This window comes from Zingiber officinale, chromosome 4B (assembly GCF_018446385.1).
Source record: "Zingiber officinale cultivar Zhangliang chromosome 4B, Zo_v1.1, whole genome shotgun sequence".
Taxonomy (NCBI): domain Eukaryota; kingdom Viridiplantae; phylum Streptophyta; class Magnoliopsida; order Zingiberales; family Zingiberaceae; genus Zingiber; species Zingiber officinale.
In genome coordinates this window covers 6,015,463-6,031,401 of record NC_055993.1, presented here as the reverse complement: position 1 = coordinate 6,031,401, position 15,939 = coordinate 6,015,463, and the positions used below count along the sequence as shown (strand labels likewise).

Genomic DNA, 15,939 nt, shown 5'->3' with positions numbered 1-15,939 from the left:
GATCGAGTGGGCCTGCGCAGTAGATTATTCAGAAAAGAAAAGTATGACAAAATGCTGACCATTGAGGAAAAAGAATAAGCAGCAAAAAAGGGGAGAAAATGGCAGTAATGGAAGAAAAAGAACCCTTTTCAGGAATAATTAAAGCATGGCTTTGTTAGAACTACATACTACTCTTCAATCTTTTCGTACAGAAAAGAGTGTCCATAGATTGCAAATCCATGAGCTTGATATTGTTCTTCCTGAATTATGTGGGGGAAATGAAAGTAAATGGATTTCTGTCCTGTTTGCTCACGGCTGCTTGCTTTCTTTTCGATCTCTTAGGACGTACTGACGAAGCTTATCTTGATGAGTTGTGAATGATGAATGTGACATGCTTTCCAACGTTGATAGAGAAACATAAGTTTCTTGGGAATCTTTTGGGGGCACTTTAATCTTGTCCTTGGTTAGATATCCTTCACATCCACGTGGGCAGGCAGTGAAAGAACTGATTGACTGATTCCATGTTCCTCGTGCATGGTTAGAATTGTCTACGTTATTCTGAACCACAGGTTTCCAAAAGAAAAAAACAACAGCATCATCTGGTCAAAAGTTGTATGTTGCTTCTGAAGAAAGTTAGTTTTCTAGAATTTGAGGCAGATATCAGACAGAAACAAATGTAAATAGGCAGAACAATTTCATTTAAGAAAAGAAACAATATATGAACAGCAACATGGACCATGAGACAACCTAAATGTACGTATAATCACCCCGAAGAAGACACACTGTTGACGGTTTCTAAACATGTCGTATTTTTCTTTTAGATTTTCAGTGCATTTTTGTGTGGCACTCACAAATGGGAATTAATTGACCCAGTTCGTTCTTGGCCTACCTCTCGACGGAACCGATCCTTTTCGTCCACCAAATTCTCTCCTAACCAGTTCCAATTTCCAACTATGAAACAGTGGTGCAACGTGGTTTTATTTGTGCCTTCTGCCCTTTTCATTTGGTCCCTTTCTCCACTGGCTAACTGGTTGATACTATCAACAATTAAGCTGGTGTTTCATGTGTCCCTCCAGTCATCCCTGTCATTGCTTTATTTGCTATTTGCCCGTGTTTCCATTTGCATAGTATTTCTCATCCCCAATCAAGCAAAATTCGAGCTTCCAACTGTTTGAATTCAGCCAGGGCTCAAATCGCGTGGTACCGTCGCCATAATTTTCATTGTACGGCGTTCATCAATTCGCCATAAGAATTTTGGTTGCGTGCTCCAAGTCAACAGAAACCTGGCCGAAGTTGCAACTTGACTTTTTTTACTCTAATAAACTAATACTTCGATCGGAATAGTTTGCTTCTACTTGGGACAACAAATTGATTGCTAAAAACAAGGTAATGGTCAAAATGTCACACTTTGCAACTTGCAGTGGAACTTAATTGCTGGCCACAAAAAGGTCTAGTGTGCATGGGATGACTATTGGTGATTTCAGTCAATGTTCTATCATGGACCAATTCATTATATGAATTTTTTCCCCCATTAAAAATATCAACAAGTTGAAGTAGCAATAGCACATAGGAATTAATACTTGCTCTCTAGCCTCTACTAAACATGAATGTAGTGAGTGTATATACCTCCTCTTGAATTGGTGTTCTGGAATAGCTCAGGGAGATGGGCATTGTTTGACTTGGTCCTCTGCGAAATCTCATGATTATTCTATGGATTTGAGTCGGAGTCAAAGCCATGAACCTCCGCCACTGCTCCCCTCTTGGAAGTGTCGGTGGCAGGCTTCATGGCATTCTTTGATACATTTAAGAGAAATGGTGAGAAATAGTAGAAAGCTACCTGCAAGTCTTGAAGAACAGAAGATATGCATCTTTGACATCCACAACTTGCAGCCCCTCCGGGTATTTCCTTAACGACAGGAACAGTTGACCTTTTCCTTTGTAGTCATGCTTGGACTGTAATATCTAGAAAGAAATTTCTTTTATACATCATGAACAAACACAAATGAGACACTATAATAGGAAATCTTCCTGACACGGTAGACCATCTACTATATTTCCAGTTAAGAGACGCATAATTTGTTGGGGTCTGATTTGCCAATGAACACTAATTCTAGTAGACAAAATTGAGGCTTTCCTGCAATGAGATCTGAGAAGTTGCAAGCATCACATATCAAAAGAATAACTCAATTTTGTCAAAACATATAGAGAATTAAGATCATCGAATCCTCACTTCCCAACAAATTTGTGAAAATATTAATTGTTGGGAATACAGGTTACTGAATTTCACACAGGAAGATAGGATTCAGAACAAGGACAGATGAATTAAATAACTAAACCCATAGTAATGGGACTTTAAACATGACTGCAATATGAGAAGCCTGTAGCAGCAGACATTGTAAAATATCAGTACCTCCTGTCATTCACAATCCAATCAAGGTTGTTATTCATCTCCCGAACCAGCACACAGACCAGCTCAATTTTGACACTAGAGAAACAAATCAAGAGCCAAGAAGGAAGAAAGTGCATAAGAAGATTATCAAACTTGCTGTCGTATCTAGCAACTGTTGACTCGCTGCCATGCATGGAATAGGTTTGTCTAGGACAACAAATCAAGGATCACACAAGATTGTTCTCTTAGGAGGTTTTACCTGGTTAACCAGGAGATTCGGGGGAGAGGCAACGATTAGCCACTAGGTTCCAAGTACCAAAGAATAGATATCACCTGCAACGATAAAGCATAAAATAATAACATTAACAGCAACCATTCAACCTAAAATAACCCTATGATTGTAACAACTTACAAGTCAATCAAAACTTTAAAAACTAAGTGGGGCACATCTGAGTGAGCTAAACATCTAATTGTAACGATACAATAACTATGAATGACATTACAGAACTACAACTAAAATCAACATCAAAATTTACAAAGCTAAATAGAAATGTCAAAGTGTATATCACCTCTTGCTATCATTTCATGCCTCAACATCTCAGTGCTGTCTAACAACAAAGTTCCTATAAGATCTGGACATAACAACAACAATAGGAACCAAGAAAAAAATCATCAGGAGGGTAAAGGAAAGTATTAATGCATGCATAATATTTTAGTATATGTAACTATCCACAACTACAAGTGAAAAAATGTCAGCTCAGTACTAATAATGCACTCTACTACCAAATCCCAAATCAATCAGATAATTGAGAGCGTATTTTGACCATTGGATTTTCCTATACACTCCTACCAACACGTATTCTCAGAGGATGACAGTATCCCTCCAACACCCAGAATTAACAACTAGAATGCATCACTGGTAAAATGCCCTTGCTTGCGACAAACTATATGTCTAGGTTCATATATACAATAGCTAGCAACAACAGTGCCGTACGACGATGGCAGCATGAACATTATCCTACTAGAATAAATAACCACCACATACGAGGACAACATGACTTTCATAATATATATATATATATATATATATATAGCGTAAGAATAAACATGATATCAACTGTGCAACAAAGGCAAAAATCAATAGTCATGACTAAAACAAAATACAAAAACGAAATATAACGAGTACAATCTACAAACAACAGCAACAGGAGTATAACTGAAAAGAGCATACCGAAAAAAAAAAGAAATATTTTCAAGGTTTCTCTGCATCCTACAAAACCCCTCTCTCCTACCTAGTTCCCCCATGTTAACGATTTCATTCCCATATTATTTCTTAAAGTTTTACAACAAACTGCTCCTCCTTTGTTTCACTCTCTGATATGCATACAACACGACAAACTCTTCTCTCACATTACTTGCCAAGAGTTTAACCCAGTCGATTACGATCATTAACACTCACTGAGCCATGGATTCGGACTTGAAGCCGACCATCCTCGCATCCAACCGGTCAACTATTCTCGCTGAAGCACAAAAACCGTAGCATAGTCGGTCGCTGCATTACTCCATCACGCTCACTAAAGTAGTCAAGAGCCCCAGGCCGCAGCCTAAACGTGGCAATAATTGACCCCGCGCGGAGCATTCACAAGATAAGACCTAATTGCAAAAGAAAAAAAAAATGCAGAGTAACTCGATCTGAGCACTCACCAACAGAGTTCTCGACGCCGGAAACAACAATCGATCACACTGTTGATCGATCAATCATCCGTCATTAGAATTATCTAAAGATAACCAAACCAACACAAACACACAGATAAATGCCAAATCTTCCAATCCACCGGGGGGAAAAAAGGGCAAAAAAAAAAACTTGAACGTACAAATGCACTCTGGAATTGAACTCTATGAGAGCTTCTTCCGCACCTCTCTCGATCACATGTCCTCAGCTACCCGGAACTCGACGCCGGCAAGCGAAGAAGAACATCGCTTCCATCACCCGCGTCCCTCGCATTGCCACTCTGCTCGCTCAAGAAGCGTCGGAAGTTGCCGCCGATCTGCCTTTGTTTTTCTTGGGCCACAAGGATCCAGCACGCTCCGCCTCCTTATATAAGCCCAACTTCCTACAATTCAGATTCAATCGAACCGGTTCATTCAAACCGTCCAATTTATTCCGAATAATTATCCGGCTCAATTCGAAAAAGCCCAATAAAGGCATCTATTTTCCTGATCCAGCCAACAAACTTTTCTTTTTAATATTTACTTATTTTATTTTATTTTTAAAATTATAAGCTCAAAATAAATTAAAAAATTAATTACCAAACAAGCCCACTATATCCAGGCGGAATCCTCTGGTCCGTAATTTACAGATCAGAGGATAGCCCACTACTTGTGATTGATGGATTATGATGGACCCCATCTATTTAAGTGATGGGATCCATTGAAATGGACCATTTCGTAAAGTAGATCATCCTCTGATCCATAATTTACAGACCAGAGAATCCGTGCTCCACTATATCATCGTTAAGTTGATTGACAACATATTCATTTGACATATAAGATGAATGAATAAATTTGATAATTTTCTTTAACATTTGCACAAATGAGCATAATAATTTATACTAACATTTTGTAAGAACAATTTGTAAGTATGATTATGTTAAATATGATTTTAAAGATGCTTACCATTTGCAAGCAAACAATCAATCAATCAAAGTAAAACAATTGATGCTAAAAAAGATGGTAGTTTTCCAGTAAATCATACTAGAAAAATATTATTGCGTGTTAATATTCTCAGTTTATTCTAACACTTTTGAAGGTCTCAACGATGGACGACACTGATCGAGAAAAAAGAAAACTTCAAACTGACAATCTTCTTGAAAAGAAGCTACTATGCGACTAGGTTTGTGGAGAATTGGAAGGTATAATAAACTGATTGATTCATTGAGAAGTAACTGATGAGAAAACCCTGTTTAAAACAATAGAAATCTCCATTTTTCTGCTTATAGACTGCATTCACACAAAGAAAGATTGAAGAAGCAATGAAGATCTCGTCGATCAACCTCTCATTCAAAGCATCAGACACAGATTTACAATGGAATATGCAGAAAAGAGAGAGAGATTAACGCACAATTGTTAGTAGAAGGATCATAAAAGGATGTTTTCTCCCAGCAAAGCTTAACTGGTTTGTTACAGCTTCTCACAATCTGAGTTACTGAATAAAAAGGGTGATGATATATATGCAACTGTATGTTATCCCAAATGATCAAAAGATGCAAATGTATTCCATTGATTGAGCTTGATAATTGAGAAATATATTGTCTGAAGAAGAAAGGAGTCAGATATCCAAGTAAAGGAAGACACGAAGGAACAAAGTTCCATATCTACCTGAATTTTCTGATCCCTTCAAGTTTCAATCATCCAAACTTCGACAATAAATAGCAAAGTCATTGACGATAATGACGAAAAAAAAACACTGTTGCCAATCTCATAAACACATTAACCATATCGCTCAACTTCATCCGATCTTCGCAACTTGCAAAGCCAGTGATCAAATCGACTTTTTTTTATCCCGAATCCAATCGTTTACCCGCGCTCAGCCGCCGCCGCTGCCGAGTGCTCCGCTTCCATGGCTGCAGCACAGAATCCCTGAACCTAGAAGGCATTGCCGATTCTCTTCTATTCCCTTTCCGCTTCAATCCTTCTGCAACTCCGCCGCCCGCTCCTTCCTCCCTCACCTCCTTCCTCTCCTGCTTCGCCCCCGCCTCGCCGTCTCCGCCTCTTCCAGCGTGCTCCTCCTCCTCGAAAACTCTGTCCCCGAAGACTTCGATCGCAGCGAGCACCAGAAGGTCGAGCCCCTCGCAGCGGCTCGAGGAGTCGTCGGAAGCGGGAGAGTAATTGGAAGAGGCAGACAGGCACGAAGAGGGATTGCGATTGGAGCTCAAAGGTGGAGACTTTGACGCCCGACTGCCCACCGGGAGTGGGCATCTTGCGGGGGTCATAGTCGTTGCAGGGGAAAGCAAAGATTTTGGCGATCCTAATTAGGTCAGAATTGGAGGAAGAGATTGGAGAAGGAAGCCATGAGAGATGCAAGATCGAGAGGAGCAGTAGGGAATGTTCGATTCATGTAGTAAAACTTTGGGCCTTCTCCTTCTTTTTACATTGATAAGAAATACTTCTGACTCGCAATTGTTTTTATTTCTCAAAACATGATAAATTATATAATTAATTATGTATTATCATATTTATTAAAAGGGAAAAAAAATTATGATAAATAACTTGAAAAATAGACACATTTAAATGTTTATTTATTTCACTTATCTTTTGGGCAAAGAACACATATTTCTTAAGCAGTAAGAGCTATATTTACAGAACATCCAAAGGCACATCCATGATCCAACCCATCACTTCTTTTTTCCATCTTCAGCTGCCTCACGAGCTGCTTGATCAGCAGAAACGATGTCATCCTCGACTGCATCTCGAGCTACTTTGTCAGCAAACGCAATGCCATTGGAGTTGTCAGGTTTTTCATTTCCAGCTGCGCCGTGAGATACTTTGCCAGCGGAATTATTGATGTCCTTGGAGCAGTCTTTCGTTCTATTATCAGCAGCCACGATGTCGTTGAAGTTGTCTGTCTTCCCGAGTAAGATCTCAATCTGCATAGAGAGAATGGTGTGAAAAAAGTAGTGGTGTTAAAAAGGAATGGCTGCAGATATGAGAAACCTTTGCCTTCCGAATCAATCGTCCCTTTGCTTCGTCTTTTGTGCCGACTGTAGATGTCTGGATCTCTGTTTTCATCACGACGATTGCGTGAGTTTAGTCCATGGAAGATGTGTAATGAGATGAGATGCATGTGTAGTGCTTACTCTTCGCAGTAGCGAGTCCGTTGTTCTTCAAAATCTCAGCAACAGTGACTACGGTGCCAATAGCTATCGCCGAAAGAAAATTAAAAACAATTTCAGTTCCTCAAATGCTCCTTGTTTCATTTTACCAGCATTAATTAAAGATCCAAAGAAAGGGAATGATTGATTACCCATTCCCAAAGCTGAGAGCTCAATCTCATTGTGTTGCTGCATGTACCTCTGCATTTAATATCAAGCGCAACTAGTAATAAAGAATGAACAATCAAGAAAATCATAACAAACGGTGGCAGGTAAACAAAGATGAAAAATCCGTTCATGAATGGAGGACAAACAATCATAATAAACCATTTCCTGTTTCCATTGTAAAGAATAAATAAAAGATCAAATGGAATGATCCCTGGAAACTACCAGATCTGGTTTTTTACAACGACGTTGATCATTTATGCTGATGTAAATTTCAAAAAAAAAAAAAATCAAATTTGGGAATTCACAGAACCCAAATGCAGCATAAAAGAGAACAGATCCAATGAAGCCTTGACGAGGGCACAATTACTCACCAACTAAGATGAAGCAAACTATCCAGGCACAGACGCCCATGAATGAAGCAAGTATCCAAAATTTCGCAGAAAGAATCTTGCAAGTCTAGTTTAATTTCATGAATTTAAACAAGAAAAACATAAGGTGGGGAATGCAATTCGAAGACCAATCCCAAGTTGCATTACTCAAGAAGAGATTTCCGTGAAAAGGGGGGAAAAAAACCAGATCGCATACGATTAAAGAGAAAACCCACCCTAAGTCCTAATTTGGGAGACGTACGAAGAGGGAACGAGGCGATACCTTTGCGAGATTGACGTAGAAGAAGAGCGGCTTCTTGTTGGTGGACACCTGGATCCGGTTCTTCTTGCCACGCCCCACCGCCACCACTGCTCCGTCGCCGGCCGCCGCTGTCGTCGTTTCCATCCCGCTCTCTAAACTCTCGAATCTCGATAGGTCGCTCGCTCAGTGTTATATAGCGTTCGGACAACCAACGATCTTCCGCCACGTGGACAGATGAACCAGGGTGGTCGCCACGGTTCGTAGTTGCAACTCTCAACATGACTAAATTGTCCTTTCCGCAACGGCCCAATGAAACCGGATGGCGGTTCGAACTCCGAACCCGATCCGGTTCAACGTATTTATTGTTGCACAGCGCTACGCAATTGAAGGAGATTGAAAGGCAGCCCCCCCACCTTAGCTTCAAAGGTGTGTGGTGGAGGATCGAAGAGTATTCAATTTTATCCGATTAATTTGTATATATAAATTAATTAGTTAAGATAAGTATCCTAAACTTCTTATATGCAAATTCAACTTGCTCCTCAATTTATGCATTAGGTAAATTTTTCTTCAATTCAACTCTCTAATATATATATATATCAATTTATCTAATTATCTTTATTTTTTTTTAAGACACAAAAAGTCTAAAAATAAGATATAATTTCTTCTAAATTCAACCTATTTAAAATAGAATCTACTCTTTTTCTACCTCGATTGATATACTCGATTCTATTTAAATGATGTTAAATTCAAGATAAATTATATCATTATTTTTATAAAATAGAATCACTCATTATTTTATTAAATTCAATATCATTAATACGGTGAGATGGAGATGATATGTAGGCAAGAGGGTCATTTAGGACATTTTACTGTAGCCCTTTGATTTAGGGCATTGTTGATAGAGAGGAGAGGGGCTCTTTGTGTTTCTCCAACGCCGCCACCTCACGTTGAGGAAGACCGTCTCACTCTTGTGAACACTTCTTGACATATACCGTCGACTCCGACGCCGTCCACAGTCGATGCTTGCCGCCTGTTGGATATATGTGAATGGAGATAAGGTGGAAAAGGAAAGAAGTTCCATTGTGAATGAGAATTTAGTCTCACATTGGGAGTTTTAAGACATTTTGGTTGGTTTATGTTGATTCACATGCTTTGATAATGTGAACAAATGTATGGGGAGAGGTTCTCTCTCACTCGAATTGTATTGAACCAAGTTGACTCCACTAAAAAAAATACAGTATTAGAGATGAAATTATAATTTCGTCTTTAGTTTGGTTGTTTATAATCATGAAGGTGATATAATCAGTAACATTTAGCGACGAAACTATTTAGGTTCGAGATTTAGGGCACAGAACCCGTCTTCTGCCTCCCCACTTCGGCGTGCTCTCCTCCGGTGACCTTCTACCTCTCGGTACACTCTTCTCTTTCCCTCTCCTCCGTTTTACCAGGTAAACCCTAACGGCAACGATCTTGGTCGGCTGTGACGAAGATCGCGACCACTTGGCTGGCCCCAAGGTTGTGGCAGCCACCTTCGCCAACGACTTTGGCCGACACTAAGCTCTAGCCAAAGCTGTTAGAAATGGGGATAGTGGGGAACGTGGCCCATGTTCCCCACTACACATAATGGAAATGTCCATTATGCCCCTAGGGTATTTCCCTATATAAAGGGGGTCCGTCCAAGGCTCAGGGTGTGAGAAATCGCGATCGTGCGACGAGAGTAAGAGGAGAACATCCAAAGCGGCGGGATTTGGTTTGTGGAATTGCGGAGGGCTTTCCGATCCTGTGATCGCTCTTCCGATAGCGAGCTTCGTCATTGTCGATTGCAGATCTGCGGGAGATCGCTGTAAGTTTTTACCGCATTTAATTAATTCGTCTATCATGCATTTAGAACAATATATTCTACATTGGTATCAGAGCACGTAGTTATTTCTAAATGCTAAGAGACGAATTATGAAATCGTCGTTCGGATGTTTTTTCTCATGTCGTCGCTATTTTTCACGACTAATGTGTCATAGCATACAACGTTGCTCACCGGCGACGGGGTCGCTGGTAAGAATCACCATCTCGATAGAAGGGATGTGGAACGGAGTTTGTCTCCGATGGTTGCCGACAATAAGGTCACAGGAAGATTTGCAACTGGGTTGCAATTTCAGCGATTGAGTCGTTATGATTTCGTGATTTTTACTGGAGCCGGCAAAGGTCAGTGAAGAAATTCTGGCTGATCGATGATGCGCCAGTGGCCTTCGTGGCTGATCGGTTGCGTGGCGTGCGTGACTTGAGCAACGTGCGAACGTGGGGTGCATACGGCGGAGAAAACGGTGATGCGAAGAAATAACGAAGCACAGTGCTTCACGTGAGAAAAAGTTTGATTTAAAAAAAATGTGTGCATCGTCGAAATAGGCTAATGCATGCCTACATGTCTACTGTAGCATTAAGTTAAATTTGATGCATGCATTTAATTTCGAACTGTTCAAGTGGAATGCAATGTTTTTTAATTCACTTGAAAGCAATGAATTTTATTCAATTGAACTGGTTCAACTTTAAATGGGCTTGATTGAAAGATAATTAGAATCAGACCCGAGGTAATTAGTTAGCTTAGTCGAATCAGTTTGGTCCATTTAGATTTGGTTCAGATTTAAATCATTAGTTGGTTTAATTGAACCAATTTGATCTAAACCCGAAATTAATTTGGGTTGATTAATTAGAGCTTGGACCAAATATGATCAAATGACCAGATTTGTTCTAATGGGTCAGATTTGATCATAACAATTAGATTTGTTCTAATTGATCGGACTTAAACCAATGGACATTGGTTTGATCAAACGGACCTGAGTTTGATCAATAGGTCTGAAATTGGTAGAAATGGACTTAGAGAAAAAAGTAACAGAACATAGGTACAAAAATCCCTGTCCAATTAGATTAGTTCTAATTAAGGACAAAGGACTGAGCTTAGGATCTGGATCCCTAATCAACCGATCCAATGGGTTTGACCAATTAGATTAGTTCTAATTGTCGACTTGAACTCCTAAAATCGAGAAGATTTATTTTTCTTGATTTATTATGTTGGTACTATGCCTGTATAAATTGAAATAAGCCGGTTTTGTACTGGTTAGTCGGTTTTGTACTGACTTATTTATTTTCAATTTTTCAGATGGCACGGACGATTACCACATTGACTCGTCGCGAAGTGCGACGAAATCAGCTCAGGGAGGAGATTCAGGAGATAGAGTATAACTCTACTTATGGAGTCGACGGACACATTGGACGGCTTGATGATCTGTTTTGGAAACTTGAGCGAGAAGAGTTTCCAGTCCTGGACAGTTATAGGATTTGGGCCTTGATGCAATCATTGCCAGAAAATCCTAGGATGATAGCAGACTATATTTGGGGGCGTCATCAAGGACGCGTCACATATTCTGTATTATGTGAGGAGCTGCTTCATCATATGACTGAAGAGGATCCGGAAGAGTTCGAAGAGGACCCGGAAATGATCGAGGAGAAACCAGAAGAGGATCCAATTGTGGATCCAATAGAGAGTCTTGAAGCTGTCTTGCCTGGGATTACCCCAAATGAGTCCAGGCTGAGAGGGATTATATTAGCCACTGCACTAGTGTCTGTCCTAGTGGGAGTGGTAGCTGCCTATCTAGTTTATTAGAGTTCTGTTATTTTTATTGTCGTTTTGTATGAACAATAGTTAGTCCATTTCATTTCATGTCAGTTGGTTATATGTTAACAATTTGCAGCATAATTTTATATTAATGATATGTTCATTTATTTATGTTGTTTGCTTGACATGATGCATGATTAGTTCATGATGTATTAAATGATTAGTTCATTTAATTAAAAAAAACATGATATATTAAATGATTAGTTCATTTAATTAATGAATTCATGATATTATAAATGATTAGTTCATTTGTTGGGATGTATGTAATAGAATTGATTAATATTAATTTGATTGGTCATACGGATGATGAGTGAAAACACAGTTGTCACTTGATTTTGTAAACTAACTCAAAGTAATATTAAGTCAATCATAAATTGCATACATATGATTTACACTGAATACTAAATAATGTGTTTATTTATGATAGATTATGGCAACCAAAAACATAATAGCTGAACTCAACAAAGGTGAAAAACTTAATGGGGATAACTACAAGATCTGGCACCTCAAGATACAATATGTACTTGAGGAACAAGAAGTTCTAGAGGCTGTAAATCAGGTTATGGAAGTACCTGTAGATGGTCTCACTGCACAACATAGACGAGATCTTGATGCCTATAAGGCATGGAAGAAAAAGGACTCCACTGCAAAGGGTATATTGATTAGTTCAATGATAGACGACCTAGTTTTTGAATATGAGTCATATCTGACGGCTCATGAAGTCTGGGTTGCCCTTAAAGAAAAATACAGTGGAGTAAGTCTGAGCAAGCTTCGACAGCTGACAATTAAATTTGACAGCTACAAAAAGCGTCCGAACGTATCAATGGTTCAACACCTCAGGGAGATGTCGAACATGATTCGGGAGCTTAAAACTGCTGGTCATGAGTTGACTGATGAACAACAGGTTCAAGCAGTTATTCGTTCACTTCCAGATTCTTGGGAGACCATGAAGCAGACCTTAACTCACAGTGAGAGTATCAAGACTTTCATTGATGTCTCACGCCATGTAGAATTGGAGGCGGAGAGAGTTGAATCCGCAAGGATTTCTGGACAAGCCTATGTGGCTGTAGGTTCTACAGGATCATATGGATCCAAGAAAAAGAAATGGTTCAAGAAAGGGAAGGGAAAGAAGAAGGAAGCTGTTGTTGTGGGACAGGGCCCAATCAAGAAGATAATCAAGAAGACTGGAAAGAAACCTAAAAACAAGTTGACTTGTTTTAACTGTGGCAAAAAGGGCCACTTTGCTCGGGAGTGCACTGAGCCGAAAAAGGTAAATCCAAGTGTGTCTTCTTTTCAAGAGCATTTTGTTGCTAGTTCAGTGTTGTTAGCTGATTCTTATCCTTTGTGGATTATAGATTCGGGAGCAACCAACCATGTAGCTCGGGAACGAGTTACATTTGTTGAGTACCGTCGGGTACCAGCTGGCAACAAGTGGATCTATGTGGGAAATAATGCAAGAGTTGAAGTCAAAGGAGTCGGCACTTGCAAACTCAACCTACGTGGTGGTAGAGTTTTATTTCTACATGATGTCCTGTATGCTCCTGAAATTCGACGGAATCTTGTTTCCGTTACGTGTCTTCTTGATTTAGGGTATTGTATTAATTTTTACAGTCGGTCTGTTGAACTTAAGATTGACTCAGTGTCAATCGGATATGGTTATTTAACAAATGGTTTTATGGTTCTTGATGTAGAACCAGATGTCAATTATGCTATTGATGGTTGTTTTTCAAACATTGCTTTAACTAGTGATGCAGATATAACTGATGAGGTTTGGCATGCTAGATTAGGACACATAGGACAAGAACGTATGAATCGATTAGCTAAAGAGGGTCTATTGGGCACTCGAGCTAAGATTCATTTGTCTATATGTGAGCATTGTCTTGCTGGAAAAGCAACTAGGAAACCATTTGGTAAGGCTATTAGATCTGAATCAACATTGCAGTTAATTCATTCGGACATTTGTGGTCCAATGAATGTGAAAGCTAGACATGGAGCTTCCTATTTCATTACATTTATTGATGATTTCTCTAGGTTCGGTCATGTGTATTTGATTTCTCACAAATCCGAAGCATTAGATTGCTTCATTCGTTATATGAACGAAGTTGAAAATCAAACGGAACGTAAAGTTAAAGCTTTACGCACTGACCGTGGTGGGGAGTATTTATCTGATATGTTCAAGACAATATGTAATGATAGAGGGATTATTAGACAGCTGACAATCCCTGGAACTCCACAGCAAAATGGGGTAGCTGAAAGAAGAAATAGGACTCTTCTTGAAATGGTTAGGTCTATGATGGCGCAAGCTAATTTGCCAATCTCTTATTGGGGAGATGCATTATTAACTGCAGCCTATATACTTAACAAAGTGCCTTCAAAGTCAGTTCCATCTACCCCATATGAACGTTGGACAGGCAGAAAACCAGGTTTGAGTAATCTGAGACCCTGGGGGTCAGCTGCTTATGTTCATGATAGTTCTCACAAGTATGGAAAACTGGGGCCTAGAGGTAAGAAATGTATCTTTATAAGATATCATGAGACCTCCAAAGGTTATGTTTTCATAGGTGAGCAACTAGATGGAACCATCTCCGAAATAGACTCGAAAGATGCGACTTTTCTCGAAACAGAGTTCCCAATCAGAGGTGATGTTGATAAAAATGTTCCTCTATTTGAGGAGGATGAGATATTATCAACAAGAGAGGTGTCAAAAGGGATACCTGAGTCTAGTCAGCCGAGTGGGAGTGATATGCCGAGTCATGAGTTGACTTCTCAACAGCCCAACTTACGGAGAAGTGTTCGTATGATCAAACCTAAGAAGAGGTTTGATATTGAGAATGAGGCATTGGTTACACTTCCAATTGACGACGACGAGCCTCAATCCATTGAGGAAGCATTGGGATGTAGAGTTAGAGAAAAATGGAAAGCTGCAATGGTTGAAGAGATGGAGTCCATGATTCAAAATCATGTTTGGGACTTAGTCGATCTTCCTCCGGGCCGAAGGGCTATTGGGAATAAATGGGTTCTCAAAATAAAGAGGAAAGCAGATGGATCGATTAACAGATACAAAGCTCGTTTAGTTGCAAAAGGATATACCCAAATGGAGGGTATTGATTTTGAAGAGACATTTTCTCCCGTAGTGAAATTTGTATCAATAAGAGTTATTTTGGCCTTTGTGGCACATTATGACTTAGAATTACATCAAATGGATGTAAAAACCGCTTTCCTTAACGGTGATCTTGACGAAGAAATCTATATGGTTCAACCAGAAGGTTTCATTGCTGAAGGCCAAGAGCAAAAAGTATGTAGACTTGGAAAGTCTATATATGGGCTAAAGGAAGCGTCAAGACAATGGAACATAAGATTTAACGAAGTCGTTTTATCTTATGGTTTCGAGATGATCAATGAGGATCATTGTGTTTTCCTGAAAAGGGAAAAAGGAAAATATGTCATTTTATCATTATATGTTGATGATATGCTGATAGCTGGAAATGACATAGGATATGTGAATGAAGTCAAGAAGTGGCTGTCATCACAATTTGATACAACAGATATGGGAGAAGCTGAATACATCTTAGGGGTGAAGATCATGAGAGATCGTCCTAAAAGACTTTTGGGTCTGTCACAAGAGTCTTATATAAATAAGATGTTACATCATTTCAGCATGTCTAATTGCAACATAGAACATACACCTATTGTGAAAGGTACTGTGTTGAGCAAGAGTATGTGTCCTAAAACTCCAGAGGAAATAACTGAGATGAATAAAAAACCATATGCCAGTGCTATTGGTAGTTTAATGTACACTATGTTGTGTACACGTCCCGATATCGGCTATGTTGTGGGCTTGGTCAGTCGCTTCCAGTCAAACCCAGGACCGAGACACTGGAAGGCAGTAAAAAGGATATTCAGATATCTGAAGGCGACAACAGATTATTGTCTCTGTTTTCAAGGATCAGATATGAGTCTGAAAGGTTATTCAGATGCAGATTGGGCTGGAGACCTGGATGATAGAAAATCCACATCAGGCTATGCATTCTTGCTGAATGGTGGCGCCATCTCCTGGAACAGCAAGAAACAAGCTTGTGTAGCTTTGTCGACTATGGAAGCTGAATATGTGGCATGTTCAGCAGCTGTGCAAGAAGCAGTCTGGTTGAGAAGGTTTCTGAAGCATCTGAAAATTACTGAGGATAGTGGGAATCCAGTAACTGTCTACTGTGACAGTCAAGCTGTAATAGCTTTTT

At 39.5% G+C, this 15,939-nt stretch overlaps 1 protein-coding gene across 1 annotated transcript; it reads right to left on the bottom strand.

Moving 5' to 3' along the window:
- Positions 1–6,649: 6,649 nt before the first annotated feature.
- On the bottom strand, positions 6,650–8,205 carry LOC121977340 (uncharacterized protein At2g34160-like). Its single transcript, XM_042529923.1, has 5 exons — positions 8,059–8,205; positions 7,392–7,440; positions 7,225–7,287; positions 7,082–7,146; positions 6,650–7,014 (listed from the first exon to the last, which is right to left on the bottom strand). The coding sequence occupies exons 1-5, from the start codon at positions 8,179–8,181 to the stop codon at positions 6,763–6,765; spliced, it is 552 nt and encodes a 183-aa protein (XP_042385857.1). The 5' UTR covers positions 8,182–8,205; the 3' UTR covers positions 6,650–6,762.
- Between the last annotated feature and the right edge of the window lie 7,734 nt (positions 8,206–15,939).